The sequence below is a fragment of the Boleophthalmus pectinirostris genome, unplaced genomic scaffold (assembly GCF_026225935.1).
Source record: "Boleophthalmus pectinirostris isolate CB_2022bp ecotype Guang Dong unplaced genomic scaffold, ASM2622593v1 HiC_scaffold_3, whole genome shotgun sequence".
Classification (NCBI taxonomy): Eukaryota; Metazoa; Chordata; class Actinopteri; order Gobiiformes; family Gobiidae; genus Boleophthalmus; species Boleophthalmus pectinirostris.
In genome coordinates this window covers 28,968,139-28,994,389 of record NW_026571299.1, presented here as the reverse complement: position 1 = coordinate 28,994,389, position 26,251 = coordinate 28,968,139, and the positions used below count along the sequence as shown (strand labels likewise).

Here is a 26,251-nt window from a genome sequence, read left to right as displayed (position 1 = left end):
CTTGGTCTTACATGGCAACTCCACAAACACATCTCTAAGTACTTTTTACACAGGCTCATATCAGTCTGGTGCCCACACCCTCTGGCATATCTCCTGCAAGAACCAAACCTGATCATGTTGATGATCAGATGTGTTTATTTCTATGACACATGTACAATCCAAGGAGCTCAATTGTTATCCTCTCACTTCATTTGAACAGTTAAGTGCTGTGCTCATTGATTGTACAGAGATCTGCTAATTTTTTTCCTTTCTTTTTTCCTCATAAGCAGCATATTTGTTTTGATATGAATGAACCATGCATTTCCCTGATTGGCAAATTACACCCATCTGACCTCAGGGAGATTCAACGCTGACCAGACTCACATCTCTGTAAAGTATTATTACAGTGAAGAACTGGTTTGACACAGGATATTCAATAATTATTGACCATAATCTAATATGTTTTAACAAATTAGACATTTCATTAAAACAAACAAACAAATAAAAAATTTTGTGAATATATATTTTTATATGAGAAAGGCCCTATAGATCTTATAAGTTTATTATGGGCCTTTGAACAGATAATCAGATAATCAAGCGTATTTAAAGTTGTCTCTTGCGCAAGAGGCATCCCCCTCTCACCTGCCCCCCCTCTTCTGTCTCCTGTCACACCTGCACTGTCCCTCCCTGTATTTGCCCCTGGCCTACTTACCCCGCTCTCACATTACCCCGGGCTGCTCCGTGGGCTCATTGTCACTGTGCTGTTATAAGATAGTGGATCCCAGACGCCCAGTCCCAGGGGCCCATGCTCGAGGCTCTGCCCAGGCCACAGTGCTCTTCTGTGGGGCAGACCCTCCCTCGGCTTCCCTTTCACTAGAGTAGAGGAGGCAGGAGAAAAGAGGCGATTGTTTGGAGACAGAGGGATGAATTTGTCTCCTCACAGAAGAAGAAAGGTGCTGTGTGGGCTGGTGGATCGGGTGGTCTCAGGGTGCCCCACTTTCTGACAGTTACAGTGAGAAGAGCAGAGTGTATCAAGGCCACAGACCACGGTACCTCGGATTAGAAAAGAAAAACACCAATAAGTGTTGTAGATGTTTTACAGGTGATGCATAGAATAAAACAAAAACAAAAAGGCAGGAGACTGCCTTATGCAAATGTTTCCACATGAGGAGGTTTTTTAGTAACCTCTGTCGTGAGATATTGAAGAACATATTAAAGGACAGCGTATTTAACTGAAAACTACATGTGCACTCTGGTGTTTCAGTCAGTGATGAAATGGTTCATTCCTTCATTCAAGTATTTCCTCTGAAAGATCTTCTGGCACATTTGCTGCCACATATGGTGTGAAAAGCCCGTAGCATCTCAAATGTCCACAGCTAGCTCCTTAGCCTCTTGCACAGTCTCCATGGATATGGTACTTGGCTCTTCACTCTGTGGGTGTGCCTAATTTTATCTACTTTTTGTCCTCCTTTTAAAACTATACAGTGTGAATGATGCAGTCCACTTTTAGACCTGGTTTAGACCTAGATTAGACCTGGAACAGTGCTGTTCTATACTTGATTTAGATCTGATGGTACTCAGAAAAGCAAAGTCTTTGTTGCTACTTGATGTGAAAAGTTTGAGAGTCACAGCCATAGTGTAAATACCGTATAGTTGCAAAAAGAGCTTAGATCATGATTTTTGAGGTCTTCCTTATAGCTTATCGCTGCGTAGTTCGGCATCATTCGTCAAAACATTTCTGTGTGTCCGGTAAACTGCATAAAAATTCTCTCTGGCGCCTTACTGCTGGCCCATGTCCAAGAAAAGATTGTATAAACACATTTTTACACCAAAATAAAGTGATAAGAAATCCTTGTTTGTTGATATATTTAGCCCCTAATCGACTTCATTATCACCTCTGTGTTATTGTTCATTGTTGAGCGTACAGAAGTATCAGCTGGCCTCATCTCGCTCTCACTGTCTAGGACCTCCTCAGAGACTGTCTCTTTGTCCCATGGACCCAGGTCTCAGAGGCCTGTCCCCAAACCCACAGCTCTGTCCCAGATCAGAACAGAGAGGCCTGTCCCACTGGAGACACAGCACAGCGCTTCAAAGCATCCAACCCAGTGACTTCATACTACATGCTTATCTGTGGAGGTCCCAGAGGAGCGGGGACTATATTAAGGTCATGTCACTCCTCGTAAAGGCTCATTGTCCATTTAAGATGAAGGCTAATTGTTGTGCTAATTAACGTGCACGATGTAACTTTTCTGGTGGAGGGTTCGTAGACTGCTTCCACAGAGATGATGTTGATTTGCATGGAATGTTGCACACTATGGCATTTAATGTTTGTATAGAGACAAGCAAGTGAAGCTACCAGTTTACCTTACAGGTCAAATCTGCTCACAGTGAAGCATATCTTACATACAAAAATACCTGTCATTTAGTAAATGCAGGATAAATCAGTTTAATGCCATACTGTGCAACATTCCTAGCCAGGCTGGCGCCACCTGTGCCTCCACTCAATTTAATTTCTCTCCAGTGACTAGGTCAGGAATCGGAATACACTAGAAGGTTCGGAAAAACCCTGGAAGTGCCAGTTTGGGCACCAGCCAATCAGCGAAGAGATATATATTTTGTGTTGGCAACAATTCCCGAGATCAAGCATGTAAAGTAGGAACCAAGAGAATGTTTGGTGAATTTTATCAAGGGGAAAGATGTTATTGTCCTTCTTCCTACAGGATTTGGGAAAAGCTTAATAAACCAGTTAGCCTCGTTAGCGGCGCATTACATACGTCAAGACCAAATAGCAGTGACTGGTTAAATAAAAAAAAGAACCCGCCTACCGTCGAGTGAACAAATCCTAACTCTGCGAGGTCAGACGGTTTCTACAAAGTGAAACTGGCTGATGAAGCAGGCTACAACATTCCAGGCAGCTCTATATGATCTCCATAGAGAAGCAGATGACAGACTCTCCACTTTGCTGCACTGCTTTCAACAGTTAACTTAACGCATACACACAGGCAGCACTTCAGCTGCAGGACACTGAAAGATGAATGAAAAAGACAAATATTAACAGTTACAGTACATAGTAGGGTCTAATTTAAGCTCAGGTTAATATTTGGGTTTGGAGAAAACTTGTACAGGTATTTTAATTCTTTAATAATGCATTGTTGCTGTGAGTGGAGTTGCTTTTATAGATCTGATATGTATCTTGGTCTTGACTTGGTGTTTCACCGCGATGTTAAATACCATACCATTAGGGTGACCAGAATTAAAAACTGGGACACACCCGGATTGGGATGGTCAGTCTAAATAAAACTGTGTAAAGAGCACGTAACATTTTCCATTCTCGATTAATTTTGTAGGTCAGTCATAATCTGCGGGACTTCTGTTGGTGTCATTTTCACTGGTTTTGTATCAATCTGCTGGGACAGGGGACACTCAAACCTGGGCCTATCCTAAATAAATAGGTACTGCCTGGTCACCCTACATACCACGGAACAGTCTATGCAAAGCAATAGCATCACGGGAAGGAAAAAGTTACATAATGCTCCTTTAATACCTGCTTATCTCAAACTCTATAAATTGCCTTCAAAAGTTTGTATTAGCATATTGCTCAGTTCCTGATCTTTTTCCTAATCGGTAAACTTGGGTCTTTGATGTGTTTTATCACCCTCTCTCCTTTCAACTTTTCCCTGACATTTTTTTCAATCCCTTTAATTAAATTTGCAACAAAAACAAACAATTTACGTCCTTGCCTAACGCACAAAGGTAGAAGTCGTAAATCTCACTGTTAGTTAGCTAGCTGCGGCTGATTTAGCGTGCCCACCCGCTAACAGCACTTAGCTAGGGCCTTTATCTCATGTTTTATTGGACTTTATTGGAGTTTAGTGCGCTGCAATATTGTTAGGGAGGACGTGGTGCTTTAAATGCTCAGTGGGAGGGCTGAGTGAGTGACAGGGTAAGTGCTTCCAGGTTCAAAGGTCAAAGGAGAGGAGAGAGGAGGCTGCAGGCTGCACTTGGAATGACCCGTGTCATGAAAATTCAGCCCAAGCACTGCCTAAGGACATAAACAGAGACGCTACTTCTGATGACAGTATGGAAATATGTATGCAATTGTGTGGGTTCAAATGTACAAAATTAGCACTGTAATAAGCAGAGTTGTAGGAAAGTTCATTTAATAATTTATTTGTTTTTGTTTTGTATAAAAGGTCTGTAGATTTTTTCACATGTATTTGAGCAAAACGTGTCTTGCCCTAGAAATATTTTGTATAAGCAAATCTTGAGCTTAAAATACATTCACTGTGTACTGTCTGGATGTTTTTTTTTGTTTTTTTTTTTGGTTGGTCTCGTAATCAGGAAGTGTATGTTAGAATGCTAGATGTTGTTAACTTTACTGTCAAGGCAAAACTCACTGGTCTCTCAGAGTTGTGAAAAGTACTTGAACTCATTACAGTGAATAATCTTGATGTTCAGAATGCATAAGGTAAGTGAGGAATAACTCACTACTGCAGACCATTTAATATGAACTAGTTTTGTTTTTCACGTTTTGTAAAGAAGACATATTGTGCTTATGTCTGTGATATAGTTATAATCTATGGCACCCGTGGATCATTTTGTTATAATTTGCACATTTTAAGTTCACCTAAAACACGGGTGGGCAAAATTTTTGACTTGTGGGCCACAAAGTGTTCTAAAATTTGATGGAAGGGCTAGACCAGGAGCAGATGGATGGAGGGTTTTGGTAATCCACCTCATAAGAGAAAAAACATGGGATATGTAGAAAACATATTCCATTTCATTGAAATATCCCATAATTGAAAATCATTACAAAGCATTACAACAAAATATCTGTCTTTCAAGTCTCACGGTATTTACTATTTATTGAAATTACTTTTAAAACAAAAATATATGTTTAAAATTATTATTATTATTCAAGTTTGGCGGGCCAGATTAAAAAGATTAATGTGTTAATGCGATAAATGTCATCACAACAAAGAGCTGTGTAGTTGTCAGTTCCTAATATAGACAGCTGCACATCAGGCCAGCGAACAGAAGATTTTTTTGTGTGGTGAAATCAGGGATTGGTGTGATGAAAAATGGCTCAAACAAGCACCATTCATTCACTCTGAAAAGTCGATTTTGCATAATAAGTCTGCTTTAAGACAGTAAAAATTTGGTACAGCACTTTAATGTTTGATTAATTATTCACACAATTAAATTTCAATAAATAAATAAATAAATATATATATATATACACACACACACACACACACATATATATATATATATATTTATTTTATTTTTTTTCTACATATTCATAATAGAAATAAAACTGAAATTGTGATTCTTTTTTATGAATGACATCAGTTGTGTAGATAGATAGCGTAGGGTTTTCAGTGACATAAGCAAGTGACCTTAAAGTAACAGTTTCATTATGTTGACATCTTCTCAAAAATGATGTCAAGAGATGCTTCCATAACTCATTATCCTTATCACATCTAGAGCATTTGTTCAATTTATTTCTGCTAAAAACAGTTGAGTTCCTGGTTCTCTCTCTCTTTCTGTCAGGCTGGTCCTTCAGAGCAAAGGAGGAGATTAAGATGTTTTTGATGTTCTCTAAACATGAGGAATCACATCTGCCACAGCTACAGCCTCTTATGACACTGTCCCCCGTTTCACTGTTACACGACTCCAGGGGGTATAAGAGATTACAAAACTATAGTGAGGTAATCAGAATGGCCATGATGAAAATAAAGGTGCAAATTAGGGCTCGTCAATGTATCGCTCAAAAACGTAAAACGTAAATGAGTATTGGCTAAAATAAATATAAATATATCACAATAATACAAATGCCTCCATAAAAAAAAAAGTAAATGGACAAAATACTTTTGTTTTATTTTTGATATTCCTTATTAAAGGTCCTATATTACTGAAACTTTACTCTTTAAGTCATGTTATAATGCTGTTACCTCATCAAACACATACCTGGAGTTATGTTTTGTTTCATTCACACATGTTTGAGTGATCCTGGATTATTACGATCATATTGGATTGGTCCTAGTTTAGTCTTTTAAGTTTTTATTTTGACCTTGTCTGGAAAACCCATACAGATGGTTTCAGTCTGGTCACAACATAATTATGCAATCAGATTACTTTTTTTTCAGTGACTCGTTGGTCATCTATCCTTTACAAACGAAAAACTTTTTTTTTTTTCAGAAAACAGTGTTTAGTGCTTCACTCATCTGCAATTCCCCTATTATTTATTTTCGTATGTTTCTCGTCATATTTGTCTAACGTTTGGGAGATTCACCATACTCACATCTTTGTAAAGTACTGAAGAGGTGTATATTCTGGACCGCAGGCAATGTTTTTTTCTCTTCACTGAACTGATTGTGCCAAAAACTAAATTAAAATATCAGAATAATATTTTTTACCACATGTGAAAACAATGAAAATCTTTTCTCGTTTTGGACAACCCTAGTATAAATGCAACTGAGGCTATTTTTATTGTAGGTCATGAGGCGTTCACTGTCCCCAAATGTTTTTCTTTTCTAATCTGTTGTATTTATTTATTTATTTACTTTAGACTGGTTGCTGACACACACGAACTTAAGTACAGTAATCAAAACATAAGTGTGATTAGATTTGAACTCTGAACCTTGGAGTCTTATCTTTTTGAGTATGAAACAAAATCAGTATCTCTGTAAACATGTACAGTGCTACAAGCAGGAAAATTCAGTACATTTTGGTGGTAGACATGTCAGCACTGTGAAGGGAGAGCTTCTACAGACAGTGGTGCTGGTAAAGAGGATGGAGAAGCTGAAGTGGCTGATGGGACAGAGGAAGACCTTTATGTGTTATATAAAATCTTCTTTGACAGGTAGCTGGTTGAGATGTGAATCAACCACTGTGATTGGCTGACTATACTATACTTTATTATGATGCCAAATATATATTTTTTAACTATAACCTACTTCATTAATGACAGAGTGGTTAACCATAACAGCTTGTCAGATATTTTTGCTACAGGGAAACTATATTTGCTAAATGTATAGATTGATGCAGTGCCTGCAGTGACATGGTCGCTGTATCGAACCATTGTGGTGAAGAGGGAGCTGAGCCATAAGGCGCTGCTCCTCCACGTCGGAAGGAGCCAGCTGAGGTGGCTTGGGCATCTGTTTTGGATGCCTCCTGGGTGCCTCCCTCTGGAGGTGTTTCGGGCATGTCCCACCGAGAAAGACCCAAGACACACTGGAGGGACTATGTCTCTCGGCTGGTCTGGGAACACCTTGGGGTCCCTCCAGAGGAGCTGGAGGAAATGTCTGGAGTGAAGGAAGTCTGGGAGTCCCTGCATAGGCTGCTGCCCCCACGACCTGGCCCCAGATAAGTGGAAGAAAATGGATGGATGGGTGGTATAGATTGGCAATATCTTTTGATGGTGGTGAAGAGAAGTTGTGTCAGTGCTTCATGGTCCTTCCTCCATATGTAGAAAGAACCACTTCTTCTATTGAATTGTTTGTATGTACACTGATCTTAAGGTTGTTGGTTCGAATCCTTCTCTCAAATGTATTGGTAGAGTGGTCAGATGAATACTGTCATTGTGTTCTTGGGCAAGACACTTAACTCATCACATCCCCAGTCTCTGCATACATTGGTGTGTGAATGAGTGAGTGCGGTTCCTTGATGTAAAGCGCCTTGAAGGTGGAAAACCACTATATAAAAATGTGACCATGTACCATTTATCAAAAGTATAAGAACAGTTCCTTAAATAAATAAATTACTGTTGAAGAAATGTATGAACCGATATGAGTTTAGCATTTCCCATTGGAACTAAGGTCCAAAACTGAACTCAAACAAAATAAGCAAACCATAACCATCATTGTTTTAGTTTATATTTATTTGGACAAGTATAAATGTTGACCAGAGAAAGCACTTCAGCTAAAAATATACTCAGAAGTAGTATAGCAGTATTTAGTGATTGGTTTGATAAAGTAAAGTACAAGGCAGTGAAAATAAATTATCTCAGTAACAATAATTATATATAATAATAAACAGTGCCAAATTAGGACTCGTTTGCTTGGGTTCATAGTATCAATTTCCTTTAAAATTGTCCATATAAGCAAAAAATCCAGCATATTTTAGCAGTGAGGGATAGCTCTGTCCCCTATAGTTTCACTTATTTACAATATTCACAGTCATTACAAACTTGTTCGGCACATATAAGAGATGGGCGATATTGACAAAAATGAATAATAGATTTTATAATAATCCTTATGACAATTTTTTGACAATATTACGGCAATCAATCAGAAATGTGGTTCAAGTATCGCACAGAACGTGAATGGATGATAAAATGATTCACTGAAGTGCAGAAATCTCATCCCATTGGTGATTTTCAGATTCTACAATGTGATTTCATATCTATGTTCATACAACACCCAGATTTTCCTATTGATAGCCTTGTATTTTGCCATGAAATATAAAGTCATAAATGTTGAACCTGATCATTTCTAAGCCAATGATGTTACATTTTGTCTTCTTATATACTTTAACTTCTTAGGTTCTTTTTAAAGACTGATCATTTCTATTAGCGATTGTTTTGGATTTTAATAACAATAACTTTAGCTGCCCTCCATCTGTATTAAATAATATTGCTCCATAGAATTTTGCAACGTCATCTGAAACCCAGTAATACCCTTGTTTGGAAGTTTGTGTTTTTATTTTAATTAGCTCTTTAGTTTTGATTATAGTCTACTTTTGCATCTTCAAAACCATAACTGTGGTATTATTTATTTTTGATCATACATCTCCCACTTCTACATATAAGCCTCACTGAACCCCGAAACCAAGCCAACAGTGAGGAGCAGAGTAAAGACGTGCAATAGTCTTTTTTTACATAAAGTACATGTGCCTGACCAGGAAGCATGGACACTTCCTTTTCAATAGAGTAGGTACCAAATAAGGGCATCTTGGAGTGGAGTGGTACAATATGGGGCAGGTCAGTATAGGCAAGTTTCAATTACGGTTTCAAGATTTTATTGTATTCAAAAATCATAATTTGAATTGTTAAAATCATCAAAACTGCAAAAATATCCTGTCTCCATGGGGTCTTAAATGCTGCTGACTTTGTAGTTTAGACATCTACTATCCACTGCATGTTCTAAAATGGAATTCATGTAAACAAATATAATTGAATTGTTCTCTTTAAATTGTTAGTGCTCCAAAATGTGAATCTTGATTTTAAATTAGGAATTGCAAATCTTGTTACAATTGCACTGTAATTCAAAAATGTGATTAGATATTTTGAAAATCGCTCAGTCCTGGTTTAATTTACAAAGTATTGCAGAACATCTTGTGCCCAAATTTGAGGTTTGCATTTCAAAAGACAATGTGAATGAGCAAAACATTGGTTCAATTGCTAGCTGCATACTCTTTAAATAAATAGTCATCTATAAATATTGAAACATTCATTTTCAGAAATACTTTGAAACAAGCCAGTTATTTTGGCCTTCTACTCAAACCAAGACAAACATCCTGGACTCAAACTATTCCAATGTTCATATACAAACTTTATAGTGCATCCAATTGAAACCTACACCTGTAAATGCGTCTTTCATTACCGCAGCAGCACAGCTCTACACTGACCCGACCTGCACCGCTCCACTCAATGTAAATTACCAACATACATTAGCATTAGCAGTGAGAAGGCCCCACCGAGAATTCATCTGACTCCCCTTAGTGCCACTGGCCTCTGTAACATAGCCCTACGCACACAGTCTTATTGAAATGCGTCCTTGGGTGCCCTGGGGCAATCTTTCACCCCATCGCGGTCACCATGTTGGAGTGGTGTCCAAACGTGGGGTGTATGGGGGTGGGGGTAGGTAGCATGTGTCCCGTATGGCTGAAAGGTGAGGCTAGATGGTGGTGGTGGCCCATTGACACGTGTCCCGCCAGCGAGCCGAAGGGGGCGCTCTTCTCGTGGTGTTGGTGCATGGACTTGGTGAAGTCGTCGTAGCTGTCGCTGCTGCTGCGCTTGGACTTCTTGGACTTGTTGGACATTTTGCGGTTGCGGGTTTGAATCCCCTCCTTTTTCATAGTGAGCGGTCGGTTCACCTGTGGACGTAACATGAGCAGAGGTTAGGGATGGGTAAAATAGAAAAAAAAAAAGCAACTAGAAGTATTTCAAAAACTGAACCCCCTCTAAAGAAATATCTGTGTTATGTGTATGTTTAGTCTTGATGTAGACTTGGTTTGGTTCTTCTGTTACAGTCTTGGTGTAATCCTGGTCTAGTCCAAGTTAAGTTTTTACATGGTATGTTTGAAGTCAGTATTGGAGTAGGTATACTCTCTATGTTGACAGATACAACAAAAGATTTATGAATTGAGTTTTCTTTACAATATTTATTTTTCTGGTGGACGGTCTGCCTCCTGCTTGTTCCCATGGAGATTTAACTTATTTCTCTCCAAATCAGGACACCATGCCAAGTTACAGGTCACATCAACGAAGTGGTTACCCTGCTCCCAATAAGAGTGTGGTTTTTCAAGGTATTTTGAATGATAAAAAAATCCCCAAATTAAAAAAAAAAGTTAAGATATGCATGTTAAATGTCATGGAGACAAGGAGGTAGCGTACACTCCTCCAGAAAAGCTACATAGTGCACTTCAAGGTACAGTGTATTGACCAAAAATAGTAACAACAACAACAGATAACCTCTTTTTTGCTAATAGCTATTACATAATATGCATTTGGGTGATTATTTGTTATGTAGCAGGCTTGAGATGTCATCAACAATCGCTTTGTTACATAAAACATGCTACCTAATAACAACTGTTACCTCCAATTGACATCTTTTAGAATATGCCACTTATGATGAGCCATTATTGACTACAAACTAGGCCCGCCAAGATAATTAGTTTATCGACTTATCATTCAATACATGACAGATGGAACATTTGTTTTTGGGGGTCAATATTTATCGTGTGTATAATTTCTTTGCACTACTGGGAATTTTTTTTAGAGAGGTAAGATTTAAGCCATAGAAGGTTAAATGAATTACTTCTCTGACTTATTACCAATGCAAACTATGTACTAAATGTTACATTGTGCTATTTATTTACTGCAGCTCATGATTTTTTTAAACAATTATTTAAGATTTTGAATTGTTTTTGTGGTATAAATCTGTTTGAGTTTTTGTGTCAGTGGCATGAATTATTATTATTATCGTTTATCGTCAATATTTTCTTCAGCAATTCTTCTTCTTTCAAAATTTGTTATATATATTCTTTAACAATATTATACTACCTTTACAATTATTTATTTAATTAATCCTCTGACTTGGGTAAAATAAAAAAATTGCAGTTACAGTTTTGGAGATATGCTATTGTCTATAATTAAAAAGAATGCAATTATTATAGACATGTTTACACACATTTCTGATAGACTGCCACAAAATTGACTGAATATTGTTATTATTATTAAATCAATCTGTAATTTTAACCAACATTACCCAGTACCACCCTTAACTTGCAATAATACACGCATAAATAAAAGTCTCCCATAGCCCACTTTACATCAGCTCTCCTGTTTGTCACCACTGCTGCAGACTTTCGGGCGCTATTCTTTCTTATGGAGCCACAGTCCCACCATTGTGATCCACAGGGGGATTTCACCTCAGCTCAGAAACAATAAGGCCATAAGAAAGAAAACATCCATGTGCCAATGGAGTGGCCACTCAGACCAACCTGCCCTCACTAAGCCTGTATATGTGTATGTGAGCCTGTGTTTTTAATGGGGAAGTGACTATATACAAATCCCATGGTATGATGTTGTTATATGTGAAAATTTAGGTTAGAGGGCAAGTGCATACTTCCTGATTTGGTCCTGATTTGATCCCAGTATAGTCCTGATGTACCGTAGACTTGGTTTGGACCTTGTTTAGCCCTCATAGTCAACTTTTCCTTGCGTGTAAAGTTGCAGTTCAGTCCAAATGAACCCTACTCTTGTTTAGGTCCAGTTCTAGTCTGGGCTTAGTTCTGGTCTAGTCCATATTTTGTTCACTAGTCCCAGTTCAGTCCTGATGATCTGTGGGCTTCGTTAGATCTTGTTCTCGATTTGGTTTAGTCCTGGTCTAGTTCACATGCTAAAGCTACCAATTTTCCTCTCAGGAAGAAGACTGTAGTAGATTGCAGTTAATTGCTACCATCAAAGCCAGCCCAGGGCAATATTATAAATGCGACCAATCATTATACTGTTATATTGTCACTTATACTGTTAGTCTTATATAATTTTAGGTATTTTCATCCAGCCCGTGTTACATATTCATAGTTTTCAAATAGTCAAGAGATTACTGTCATACTCTGGGTTCATTGAGAACTTTTTCCAACTCAGATTCTTTAAAGGTGCAATGTGTAACGTTTCTGGTAGAGGGCTCGTCTTGACTAGCCTGATTCATCAGCCTGTTTCACTTCGTGGAAACCGTCTGACCTCGCAGCATTGGGATTCGTTCGCTTGACAGTAGGCAGGTACTTTTTTATTTAACCAATCGCTGCTATTTGGTCATGACGTATGTAATGTGTAATGTGAAAGAAGGGCAATAACGTCTTTCCCCTTGATAAAATTCACCAAACATTCTCTTTGTTCCGACTTTAAATCCTCGATCTCGGGAATTGTTGCCAACACAAAATGTATGGCTTTGTCTACATCCATCTTGACCGCTTTGTTTAATGTTGTGCTGTACCACAAAAAGGGACCCAGTCATGACTTCACAGCTCTTCACTGATTGGTCGGTGTGCAGTCTACAACTTCTGGGGTTCTTACAAAACTGTCTGGTGTATTCTGATTCCTGACCTAGTCACTGGAGAGAAATTGAAATTGAGCGGAAGCACTAGGTGGCGTCAACCTGGCTTGACGTCTTATCTTGGCCCTCTGGCATCACCTGGTGTCTCATAGAGATAAATAAGTGCAATGCCATACTGTTGAACATTCTAGGCTACATCTCCATAGAGAGATGTTGAGGGACCTTCCACCAAAAGTTACACAGTGTACCTTTAAATTGCTATCTGAAACCTGCTATCTTTCCTATCTGCGATCCTATGTGATAACATATTTTGTTGATATTGCAGCATGCTCAACATACTGCTAACTGGACTCACGTTGTGCAATTTGTAGTAGAGTCCACAGGCGTTGCACACAGGGTCTCCGTTGGCGTTGCGTCTCCAGAGCGTGGTGGTGGTCGTCTGGCAGTTTGCACAACACGTCCCTGCTCTCCGCGCCGCAGACTGAGAACAGAGAGGCATTCATGAAGGCAAATACAGCGAGGCATAGCACTGTGGCAGTCACAAGTAGAGGTGGGAGGTATTCCAGAAAAATTATATCACATTTTTCTTCTTCTTCTGAGTGTTCACACATGACTGATTGGTTAAATCCACCTGTCACTCACTCAGAGTATGACAGAGGCTGACCAACAGGGGAAATGCGTGAAGAAAAGTGTGTGTTTGAGCGGAGTGCTGCACTAATCAGAAAATGACTGAATCACATGATCATGATCTAATCAAAATAATATGCTGTCATGATTTGATTCTTTTACCCAAATCTCAAGCCCAGAGAAATGAAAAAACAGGTAAGATGATTTGCTCTGATCGGCTGATGAAAAGTGAGTGCAAAAGCGAGTGAAAAAACAAAAAAATTGCTTTGTTTCAGATACATCAGTTACTGCAGCTACATCAATTTAGCTGCACTACTTCAGCTAAATCGAAGTCTACATTTGCTTTTATACTTTAGTCAAGAAATACATAGGCTGAGGCTAATTTTGTTTAGTTGGGAGTCATTATTTGATTGGTTAACAGCTCTTGTACGCCAGGCTGTGCTCGTGACATAGGGGAAAATGCTATTCACACAATTTGGTGTAAATACCGTATGATTTTATCAGTGGGTCACAAAACACTCCATCACAATTCCAACAATAGGCTATTAATATTGATTTAGCAGTTATTTTTCATTTTATCTTGGTAATAGCTTTTGAAAAGTCTATATTTTGGTTACACATCCCATGACACTTCTTGCACCCCATCAGATATTTTACAACCACATTTTTTTTCCCTTTTGTTCAATAATATATATTTTATTTTAGGCTACATATAACGTATAGCCTCCAGTAGTTCAATAGTCCAAGATTTTTTTTACCAAATAAAAACGCTTCTATTTTCTAGTCTCATTATCGCTGTGTGCTCCCTGCGTATGTCAAACTTTCCCATCTGGACATTAGCCGCGTCTGGAGCGCCTGGCCACCACAGCTGAGCCCGGAGCTTGTATCGGGGAGGCCGCAGAGGAAGCAGTGCAGCCCCAGGTCGTTTATCTGGACGGGTCAGATATCCGGAGAGGAAACTACTGCAGCCACCGAGCTCCAGACGCACGGGACGAAAGCGCAGCGAGCCCGGGCGAGGCGCACGGAAACTCCGCCTGATTCACGACTCCAAACGCTGCTACGCGAGCTTACGTTTTCACACGAACACAAAGGTAGGTATTTAGGAAGGTATTGAGGAAGCTACTCACGCACAAACGCAAGCGAATATTAAAGGAACGGTTTCATTGGCTAGAAAGCCTCGCGTAATTCTCCCCAAATCATATTAGTTACGTTGATTTACGAACAATGACAGCCCTTTTTTTTCTTTTTCTTTCTTTCTTTCTTTTTTTTTTTTTTTTGCTACTTTCAAGTCCATTTATCATTAATAATTTCCAAAGAGCTTTGAAGTTTAACGACAGTGTGGTAAACAATTAAAACTAGTGTTAAGTAGATTTGCTTTTGTTATATGGCTATAACATGGCAAATTAAGATCAAAAGTGTGAGAAACTTCCACAGTAGGCTTTAATAAAATATTATTCACATTTGTGTGGATGCTTAACTATATAGATTTATTTAATTATTTGATGCATTTAAAATTTAATTAGTAATTCAACTGAATCATCCATGTTACCTGAAGCACAACCTTTATGGCCATTGCAGTGGAGAAAGACATATTTTCTATTGAGGGATGGTGTGTGGCTATAGTGGCCCTATCATTGACACCATCAGAGGTAGTGCTAATAATGATAACACAGGCAGCACTTGGCTAGCAGCCTGAGCGTAAGGAGTCAGAGGTGAGCGGCCAATGACAATTCCTGGAAACTGATTGAGAAAATATATGTTTCCTGAGATTGTATCTGCAGTCCTCAGTCACTAACTCCATTTTATTTACTACTATGGTTTTCTGTTTGTTTGGCTCTAATCACTCTCTGCTTTTAAGAAATGTTGGCCATAAAATAAAAAAAAAAGGTCTGCTCTTTGCAGACATTTCACATTACATAGTATTTATACGCATATTCACTGTTGATCAGATGGACTGATTTCCAAGATGAAGCCATTTCAATCCAGCTTTGTAAAGGCAACACTGAATTACTATGAATATCACTATATAACACTATATCTTTGTGAGAATTAAGTATACATTTAATTAATTATCATTATCATCATATGGACTATAAAGCTCTGAGTTGAATATTCAAGTTTACAGTCCAGATTAGCTCTGATGTAGACTTGCTTCAGTCCTGCTCATCCTGGTTTTGTCCCAGTTTGGATGAAGTGTGTGCAAATGGGAATGCAACAGAAAGACAAAGAAGTAAAAACAGGCAATTTATCTGTGCAATATTCTTCCATGTGTGCACTACAAGCTCTCAAAATCAGCTGTAGCTGTTGCACTCACCAGTCTGCGCTTGGGTTTGATGAGGGGTCTGTTTTGGCCGTTCATTTTGTGGTAAAGTCCGCAGGCATTACAAAGGTAGTGTCCCGTGCTGTCTCTCCTCCACAGCGGGGTCGAAGTGGCTCCACAGTTCACACACTCGCGTCCCTCTGAAACCAAAAGGAAAAGCAAAACCATAACACCAGGTTATAGGCTAACAGCTTACATATATGCCATTATTGACAGATTTATAGATAGCTTTCCGCTTAATAATATGGGTTTTAATAACTGTCTTTTGTTTTAGTGAGTGACACTTTAGGCCTTGTTGTATTTGTGTCTATTGAGAACACTGATGTCACATTTGTTGTAATATTAAAGAGTATATAAACAGATATTAATAAATATGAAAGAACATTCAAGGGTTAGTGGGGAATCTTCTAGTTCTGGACGCCATATTGGACTAAAAATGTAGATTTATTAATTTATTGAAAAAAGTCCCAACATTATCTAACATTTGATCAATTGAAAAACCCATGGATATTCAAGCATTTTTACATAATGATTTTCAATAACAGTTTAAATATTACAGTTTCACTTTTAAATAACCTTCACAATCACAAACATTCATAATTAACTGAGAAAATGTAAATAAGAAATTCTATACAAGAGGAGGATATAGTATTTTGATCAAAGTATACAAAGGTGACAAGCATTATGTTAGTAGTACTCTAGTTTGTAAGTTTGTTTTGTTACGGCCATTACAAAAGAATGAATGTGTTTAAGTGAACAAGGAATGATGTGTCAACACTGAAGTAAGGACACAAAGTGAAGATTTTAGAGGTAGTGTCAGATTGCACCTTTAAAATAGCGGACTGATACGTGAGACTGGAAAAAAGGAAGAAAACCTCTCTTTTATAAATGACTTAAAAGAAGACAAGAACAATATGACAAGACAAAGATGGTCATGCAAGATTAGAAAAATATAGGCTATATATAAGTTTTACAAAATATCTTAAACTGGCCACCTCTAAACTAAACCATCAACCACGAGTAACTCTTAAAATTTAAAACAACATTTCAAATTTTAAGAAAAACAAAAAAACTGTTATTTGCTAAATGTAAGATGAATCCATGGGTTACAGAATGATGAGAAATTATGCCTACTGCCATAGTGATTAACCATTAAAAACTAAATATTTTCTTTTCAATTGGGAAAAAGTCCTCTTGCTCTTCACCCCATGAATAGACAAAATACAGAGGACTAAACCATGACAAGCTATTAAACATGTCTTAACTGGTAAAGCATTAAAATATAATTGCAGTTTATTCTTATGAGTGTGTCTTTATTGCATAAGATATGACATACTCTCCCTCATTTAGCCTATATCTCTTATCAGTGTCACAATCTCAATCCAGTTAAAAGGCCTAAATCTTGTGTAGTGTAATCAAATAACCAATCAGGACACGTATTAATGCCGAGTGTAACAGAGGAGCCAACCCAGGCCTAAATACTGAGGTTTTGGCTCTGAGTGCTGGGATCTTCCTTTCACACTCTCTGGTCCCAGTCCAGAGCTCCATTCTACAGCCCTAATTACACAGTCATGCCGAACAAAAGAGGATTAGAAAAATGTCTGTCACTGAGGCCCTACACAGAATAAAAAATGCATTAGGGTAATATTGTTATCATAGCAGCGTTGAATTAGACACGCTATTACTATTTTAAATATCTGACTTTTAGTGTGTATTTTTGGCTTTTGGCAGATATGTTTAAATAGGCTTTTATTTTCTTCATTGGTTCAAGTAAATACAATGCGTGCATATTATGTTTTGTAATAAGTAAGTGTCAAGAAATCAACAAAATTTAGGGTGTTAATCCTTTGTGGCTTTTAAACCTTTTATTAATTAGCAATCTTATCAGAATAACTTCTCAGCCTCAACAATAATGACGATCAGATTATTTTAAGTCACAATGAAATATATGTTCATGTAATTTAAAATATGGTTCTATTTGAAATCACAAATTTACCACAAACATACAGATAAAGCTGCTTGATTATGTCAAAAAGGAATTAACTGAATCACAATTATTAGCAGGCCTACTGTCAAAATGTACCTGTGGAGAATGTATAGACCTAGTGTATTTTACTAGTATGTTTTGAGACACTCGTCTTAAGAGATAAAAGACTGTAGATTACAAAAGTGGTTTGAGGTGCAGAACATATCATTCTGAACATAAGGTAATTCATTGTATTGTTTCAATTAATTGCATTTTCGACTACAGATTTTTTTTGTAATTGAATACAGCAATAACTGATATCACAAATTCGATTAGTTGCACATCTTTCGATAGTGAGACTTACCGGTGCAGGAGCGTGTTTTGCTCTTGTTTTTGCTCGTGAACGATGCTCCGAGGAGGTTCCCCGCATTGAACAGGCTGCCGTAGTCGGGCGTAGAGAGAGAGTAGGGCGGGTACGTGGGTATGTGCTGGTGCGCCCGCAGAGACCCGGAGCTTTCCACCTTCATGCTTCCTTCCATGTGGTACTTCAGCGGCTCTTTCTCATCCATCCTGGCCGCGGACGAGGAGGGAGAGGTGGCTCCAGGGTCCGGAGACACGTCTTTGGGTGGCGTCGGGGGGAAGGTGTACAGAGACGGCGGGGTGAGGGACGGCGCTGAGACCGAGTTGGAGTTGCTGCTGCACGGGTAGACCGCCGAGAGGCCCCCGGGGGATGCGGAGGTCGCTGGATTGTGCAGACTGGGTTTACTGAACGGACTCACGGCCCAGGGATTGTGGGGGTGGTGGGCTGAGAGAGCTGCTTTGCCCCCGTCCAGCCACGAAATCCCCGGGCTGTGGAGGAGATGGGGTCGGCAAACCTGGCCACCCGTAAGGCGAGCTGTCACGGTAAAACACGTGAGTTAGCTTTTTTTTTATGCAAACATAACGCATGGATTTAACCTATGTGCATTTGTCACACACAATATAGTCATTTTAAAGTACAAAAAACAAACTCACATTTTTACAGCAACGTTATTGCAGTTTAACAGCAATAAATTTAAGTTGTTTGTTAGCTTAAACCAAGTAAACATTAGCCGAAGTATTATTTTTTTTTAAACCTAGCTTGAGGCTATTTTGAACAACGTGGATCATATTTTTCCATGGTATCTTTACACATTTTTGCACATTTTCCATGCACAGCAATTTTACTGTTTTTATTAGACATAAATCCAGCCATGGTTAATATAAAACTGAAATTTACTTAGCTAAAAATACAATCAAATATTGAGGATTAGCCTGGGGTCTCTTTGCGCGCTTATGTCAATATAGTAGTCTACTTTACATTCATATTTCTTTTAACTAGCCAATCCAGACACACATACTTTGATCTTAGCTGACAAACACACATTTGTAGATTAGATATTGTTATAAAATCCTTATATGTAGAATAAAAACGACATAAACACTGCTTCGGTCCACTTCTCCACATCCCCTCTGGCTCTTACCGTGCGCAGGGCTGTAGGACATGCGGGCCCGAGAGTTGTGATAGTACGGGTTTCCTTGTGAGTCCAGGTGGTTAAAGAAAACATCCACCTCATCCGGAGGCAGCAGCGGGGTCGAGGGATCCATGTAGTTGTGTCCCAGGCCCGGGTGATGGGAGTCCGGGTGCTGTCCATTCAACACGGCGGGGTGGTGCATCCATCGGGGCTGCTCTGCTACATCCATGACTCCGGAGATGATCGTAAACTTTGCGATATCCACAAATCAGTGAGGAAGTTAAGTTTGTCCAGTGTGTTTTACAAGACGTTTGCAAGTGTCCATATACGAAACGGAGAAGTTAAGGCTCTGCTGACGAAGTTAAATTCCGTGCGTTTCTTTGGGGCTGTCACTGGAAACCTGAAACAAGCAAACATCAAATTAATATTTTAAGGGGCAACAGCTACTATCTTTTTTCTAGTAAGTAAGAGTCCCTAACAGTCCAGATCAAGTGATACAAACAAACCCAACCAAAATAGAGCAACAATACGCTTGCACGAAACAAAATCAGAAAAAAAATCCTCTCCAATAAGAACCAAAAACCTGCCTTGGATCCGTGTGACATGCGCACGGTTCGCTGCAGCCTGTCTCCTCTTCTGTGTCTCTTTCTGGTGATGTGTGTCCTCTTTGCTCCTCAGTGGTGGTTTGTCAAACTCCTGTCCGTCCACTGGGACTTAAAGCAACACGTAACTGCGCTGTGGCTTCAGCTGACAGCGGGGCAGGCGCTTGTCAAGCCCGTGGGAGGAGCCTGCTCTTCGGCCTGGCCTCAACCAATGGCACCGCGCCTCTGCAAAAGATCACTGGCTGTACACATAGTCCTAATCCTATATTTTGATACTTTGGTTCATGTGTAGGTTGGAATGTGTTTGAGAGCAACTTTAAGTAGTGTTTATAGTGAGAATTCAGCCTGGTTAGATTATTGTCCACTAAAATGAAAATGTCGGCCTACTTCAACACGCTGTACGCACTATCACGTGCCATAGTATTTGTCATGTGACTTTTTAAATTATAGCTATTTTTCTTTGCTACAGTTAGATGCAGTCAACTTGTATTTATAATGTTACGAGCAGTATAATATATGGCAATTAAAGTTTTTGTGTGTGGATCAGATAAAATATTCCTTTGTGTCACTTTAATCCTTTTGACAAGTGCTTTAGAGATGGTTTACATAGTTAGAGAAAGCAGTGAAAACGGCACCAATAGTTTTTCACACGTTGCCACTGACTGATGTGACATTTTGGGATAAAGGGGCTGCTGAAGTGGCGCACGCGGGTCACGTGCCCTGACTGCGTCTTATCAAACTTCATCAAATGGCACGCGCTTGTTCTTTGTATTACTCGTCTAACATTAAGGCGCTCTTTTATTCATGCTCTTTGTTCAAATGTGTTTCTGTGTTTTTAGCCTGGGCTCTGTCACTGCAGCCCCGCGCACATGATTGACAGACAATAATTGGAAAAGGAGCGCGTGCATCCGTGCCGCCTGCCCGACGCCGCTCCAGACGTCAGCGCGCCCTGACGGAGAAAAAAAGAGAGAGAGAAAAAAATGAATGAGGACATGAACTTTTCCCTAGGCAGAAGGACTGAGGGACGGACGGAGAGAGGGCAGAGGAGGAGGGAGAGAAGTGCCCGGGTCTGTCTACAGTCTCGCGGATGAACTCGAGGAAGCACTGAGACTGGTATTTAGGCCTACTACTACTCACATGTGTCTCTGCACTATTAATGATAATATAAGTAAAGCCACGACCGCTGTTTCCATGGACAAACTGCAACCATTGAAGTATAAAGCCTACTAAATTACTGAACTATTACCTAATTATTAGACGATTAGTAGGGCAAATTTGGAAAGTAAATTTCTATTCAGAGTACACACTGTAAACAAACATTTGAGAAAATACTAAATTATGATTAACGAATACAGGTTTGTAGAGGTCTAAACTACTGATAGGCCTACAACAAGATACACGATTCTTGCTATAGAAAGGTATTTTCGTGTTGGCAGAAGACATATCTAAATAATTGTAGCCTATGCGATTTGATAATTACGTCTACTCAAATTGCGATTTCGATTTGATTACGATTTGTCTATTGTTGTTATAGTTGTAACCGTTCATGAAGGCTTTGGTCCAATTTTTAGCCCTACAACCATTTTTTTAAAATCAAACCTAAACATCACCAGTCCAAACTACGTTTCCCAAACGTTAGCCATAAGCCTATAGTAGCGTGCGCGTGTAGGGACAAGTGTCGCAGCATTAGCGCTCATCTGCATTATAATGGTGTAACACGCGCGCTTTGAGAGTGAGCCCTTTTGATGTGGCGTGGCGATAAAAACCTTATCGGCCCCGAACATCCACTGCCATTTCAGGATCTGACATTAATTCAATCCGCCTTTTCTACTGCTCTTTTCTCACACGAGTCCTGTGGAAAGACCAGGTCGCATCCCAATGTCTACCATGGACCTTACGTAAGAAATGATTATTATAAACTAAATTTAACAGCCTTCACAATAAAATCTATTTATATAATTTCGCTATTATTATTATTATTATTATTATTATTATTATTATTATTATTATTATTATTATTATTATTATTATTATTTGCACTGTTATTAGGTCGTTGTTGTTTATAAACATTGCACTCTTCTTATTCCAGTGAGCTCGTGAGCCATTATTGACGTTCCTCGCGCTGCCAGATTGAAACTAGAAAAAGGAGAGAAATCCAATGCTGGATCCGTGGTCCCCGTGATTATAAGGCATCCCGGGGTAATTTTTCATCGGCGCTGGCTAATCTTTGTTCTTTGTGAAGATAATAAATAGCCTAATCGTTATCAGCGAGCTGCTGGAGGTGTCGCGGAGAATGGGCGCTGATCGGCCCGGGAAATAGGCTCCGAAGTCGCGCTGAATAAATGGCATCCCTTATCTCTGCCTCCCAGATTATCGCCGCCTTTTCAAACTCCCTCAACAAATACATCTAATGCGAGGCATGCATCATTTACGGGCGCAGATCTGGCACTGATTGAAAGATAGATAGATTGATAGACGGAGGAGAGAGAGGGGTGCTGTCTGCAGACGCGGGGTTTAAAGCTGCTTTTAGCTTTTTATTTACAAGTGAAATGTGCGCGTGCAAAGTCTTTATTGCGCGTGTTTAGACAGCGGAGCGCGGCACACTTCTCCATTATGTGGGTTATCAGCCAGGCCCATCTGAGGTTCCGCTGCTTTGTGGCGCTATCACGCATCTTATTTCTTTTATGTCGGATTTGGCAGTGTAAGAGTTAAATATGCAGCGCCTTGCACCAAGGGACAGTAATATAATGTTGAATCTAATCTGTCCCAGCATCTGCGAATGTGGGAAATAAATATGTGCCCAAACTCAACAGGCCTGAACTATAACAATAAGACCATGGTCATTTTGGATCAGGCTTGGACAAAACTTCTTTTCAATCAGAAGTTAAAGGCAGATTCCAAATAAGTATTTTCATTTAAAATAAATAAAACTTTAGGTTAGGGCTAAACATGTGCAAAATCTGTTGCTGGCCTGTAATAATAATAGTGTACATTGTTTGTATTATATACTATTATACTACTTTGTTGGACCAGTGATGCCAGTATAGGCTTTGGAATTAATTTATTAATTCAGAATATGTTCAATAGTTAGTTTTTCATATTTTTATTTTTTTTAAATTATACAGTCTGACAAAATTGAGGATATTATCTCCAACCCTTTTCATCTTATAAACTGCTTCTTCTCTTCTCTTCTTTTCATGGAGACCAGACTGTACAATATATACATCTTGCTTTTTGCTGATTTCTGCCACTTGATTTTGCAAGTCTAACTTATTTTGACCTTTTTGCAGGTTTAATAAAACAAAGCGAGGCACATGTTACTACAGTCTTGGGAAAAGGCCTCCTGAAACGAGTTAACTCCACAGTGTTCTGTAAGTATCCTTTCATTAATAAACTAAAACTATGCAATAAAAATTACATATGCCTTTGTTCCTTATTATGTCCTATTCTTAACTCCTATTAGCACTATAATAACCCTACGTCAAAACCCATATTTCCTGCAACATGAAGAGTCCAAGCTGATCAGTATGGGTAGTCTGTCTGTAAATGTTAAAGTTTTGTCCCTCCAATCCGCCCAAACGTGATGGTTAATAACTGCAGCAGCCCTGAGCGAGCGCCGCTGATGGTCTCCAGGGCAACTCAGATAAAGCCCCAGCCATTTCTCCATATCTTACAGTCTATTATATTCACGGATTAGCTTTACTTCCACAGAAAGGTCAAACACAAAGTCGAGAGCTCCCCCCACTGGCCCCTCCCACGCTGTGACAGAGCAAGACCCATTTTTTATTTCATATTATCAGGATGAACCGCGCTGATGACCTTTGCTGACACGCTTTGATAGATGCTCACCTCCAGCGTCAGGCATTTGCAAGCCCACACAAAGCTTCATTTGTATTCACATTTTTGTTATCTCTAAAGCTTTATTATTCATTCTCTACTATTGTTTTTTATGGACTGAAAACTTATTTAGGTGATTGTGTGTAATTTTGTCAAGGCCCAAAAGTGCAGTGGTTCAGCGAATTCAAGGCCCTATGTATAAAATAATCAGGGACATAGCAACACCTAGTGGAAGGAAAAGGCTTTTTTATAAATTCTGGGTATTTTGTGAAAAGAGGAACTGAAAATACTAAACAGAAAAAACGCTGGCTAATAATGTAATTTGTGCACCGATGTAGACACTGACAGATGAGTGGTTTGAAAAAAGATGAAAACTCCACCACCGATTTCATAATTAGAAGACACAATGTAAACCACAATAAAATCTGATGTTGTTATGAATTATGAATGTTGCTTAGTGTTGCTTCAATTTAAGTGATTAAATTAAGCCAACAAAATTAAACATAAAAAATGTTGACGCTTCATAGCTACATTTTTTGATTGGTTGATGATGTAATGTTTTGCTGACAGTAAACACATGGCATAAACACATGGATATATATATATATATATATATATTATTATATATTTGAAGTAACATTGGAAAAACATGCAAAAAGCTCGAAGTGCACTATGAGACCTCAACCAACCAACAATAGACAGTCATTACTGGTGATATATTTCACTGAAATAAACAAGCTACAAAGATTAAGGAGCCAAAATATGAAGTTCAAAGTGCATTGTTCAGGCTTATAACAGCTTGTGCGAAGAAGCTCTTAGCATAGCAAGAAGGTTCTAATGTACTGGAAAATATATCAAAAAATCTCTATTATTCCAGTGTTTTTGTTTTGAGGTATACAAAATTTGAATACTGAGTACAGCATCTATAATAAAAACTAGCCAAAAAGCCTGCATTTTCTTCTTCTGCAATTTTGTGGTTAATTTCACAATCCATTCACCTTTTATGCTATTCTTGAGCCTTTTACAGGCACATTTTAGAATATTATTGAGAGAGTGCACAATATCGACTGAATATTGTCATCAGACAGTGTTTTTTGGAGAGTCTATGATGGCACAAATAATTTTGATTTTAGTCATTTAATTTTATACAATTTTATCTTAAAAACAGTCCTTTTTGCCCTGTATAGTTACTTGAAGATAATGGGAAACAATTAGTTCTTTTGTGATGGTAGCGTGTAGTCCAGGTTGTTTTAGACTATTGGGAGTCATCATAGTCTCCTCTGTTAATAGGAAACACTGCATCAGGATTATCCACAAAAATGTATAAATATTAACTTTGATCAGCAGCACTCATTTCCACACCAGAACATCTGTTTTTTTTTGTTGCTTTATACTGAAAGATAAAATCACGTGTGGCATGTTTAAAATGCTTTGAACTAACATCCCCTTTAGCTTATAGCTGCCTCTGTGCTAATGTCTTGGGACAGACTGTTTGGGGTCAGAGGTGTCCTCAGACCAGGCAGCGGGTTGAGAATGTTTACAGCTCATCGCCACTAACAACCTGTCAATCAAACTGTGTTTTAACAAAGTCGACCAGGGAGTTACACTATTCAAAACATCTCCTGTCACAGACATCACCCTTTATTATGGCTCTGTTAAACCCTATATGCAGTTTACATGAGAGGCAAACGAACAGGGAGAGGCATTTTGTACTGGTGTAAATTGTAGGAGTGGGAGTAAATAATTTCTTTATTAGTTTTCACACAAAAAAGCAGTAATATAAAGACAAGAAGTACAATGTAAAATATAAAAGTCATGAAAATATTTTCGAATTATAATGTAAAAGAGAGTATTGTACCAATTTATGCATACAATTACCGGTAACCATACTGTGAAATTATCCATAAAATAATTAGTTTTTTTCTTGTATTACGTATGTATTACTAGATCTTTACTATTTTTCATCATAACAGAGTGAGGCAGTTGAGTTTGAAACAACTTAGTTTTCAAAGATCCTCCAACACGTCTCACTGATTGTCATGCATTCATTTATTACAAAATGCTGTGTAAAAGAAGTGCGAAAGACATTTACTCTACCTAAAGGAAAAACAGGCATTTCTAATTTAGGTATATATGCTGGTTTATAAATGTTCACTTTCAGTAAGAACATTCATACAAAATAACATTATTGTTTTCTTCATTTTTCAATTTCATCCTTGTGGAGGGAGAGGAAACATGGGACAAAGTGAACTGCATATAATTTCCATTTTATCTTGGTCATCCTACTCAAGCCTTTTATGTATGTATGGACAAACTCTCTATTGTGCAAGGCCTATCACAGATCTCAACAACAAAATAACCACTAACATTGTAGCATGTAGGATTTTATATACAGGACATGAATAATAAAGACTTGAATATGATTACTTACTTCTTATAGCCTCTAGCGCATTCTTCAGACAGCTCTCAGTAAGTCCTTATATACTTTCTCTAATATGTCCAAAGTAGCATAACCACTTTATACATTCTTTCTTTACATTCTGGTCACTACGCAATCACTGACATAACTTATTATGAAAGATGTCATATTATTTTACATTTAGAAATAATAAGTGGCCCTGAAGAGTCCTGATTAAAAGCAAGTT

At 38.5% G+C, this 26,251-nt stretch overlaps 1 protein-coding gene across 1 annotated transcript; it reads right to left on the bottom strand.

Moving 5' to 3' along the window:
- Positions 1–7,911: 7,911 nt before the first annotated feature.
- gata2b (GATA binding protein 2b) lies at positions 7,912–19,561 on the bottom strand. Its single transcript, XM_020933818.2, has 5 exons — positions 19,177–19,561; positions 18,039–18,569; positions 15,703–15,848; positions 13,117–13,242; positions 7,912–10,077 (listed from the first exon to the last, which is right to left on the bottom strand). The coding sequence occupies exons 1-5, from the start codon at positions 19,394–19,396 to the stop codon at positions 9,781–9,783; spliced, it is 1,320 nt and encodes a 439-aa protein (XP_020789477.1). The 5' UTR covers positions 19,397–19,561; the 3' UTR covers positions 7,912–9,780.
- Between the last annotated feature and the right edge of the window lie 6,690 nt (positions 19,562–26,251).

Coding starts and splice junctions, on each gene's coding strand:
- gata2b (XM_020933818.2), bottom strand. CDS start 19,396: ATGGATGTAGCAGAGCAGCCCCGATGGATGCACCACCCCGCCGTGTTG. Junction 13,243..15,702: donor TCAAACCCAAGCGCAGACTG/GTGAGTGCAACA, acceptor CTCTGTTCTCAG/TCTGCGGCGCGGAGAGCAGG. Junction 10,078..13,116: donor TCTACTACAAATTGCACAAC/GTGAGTCCAGTT, acceptor TTACGTCCACAG/GTGAACCGACCGCTCACTAT.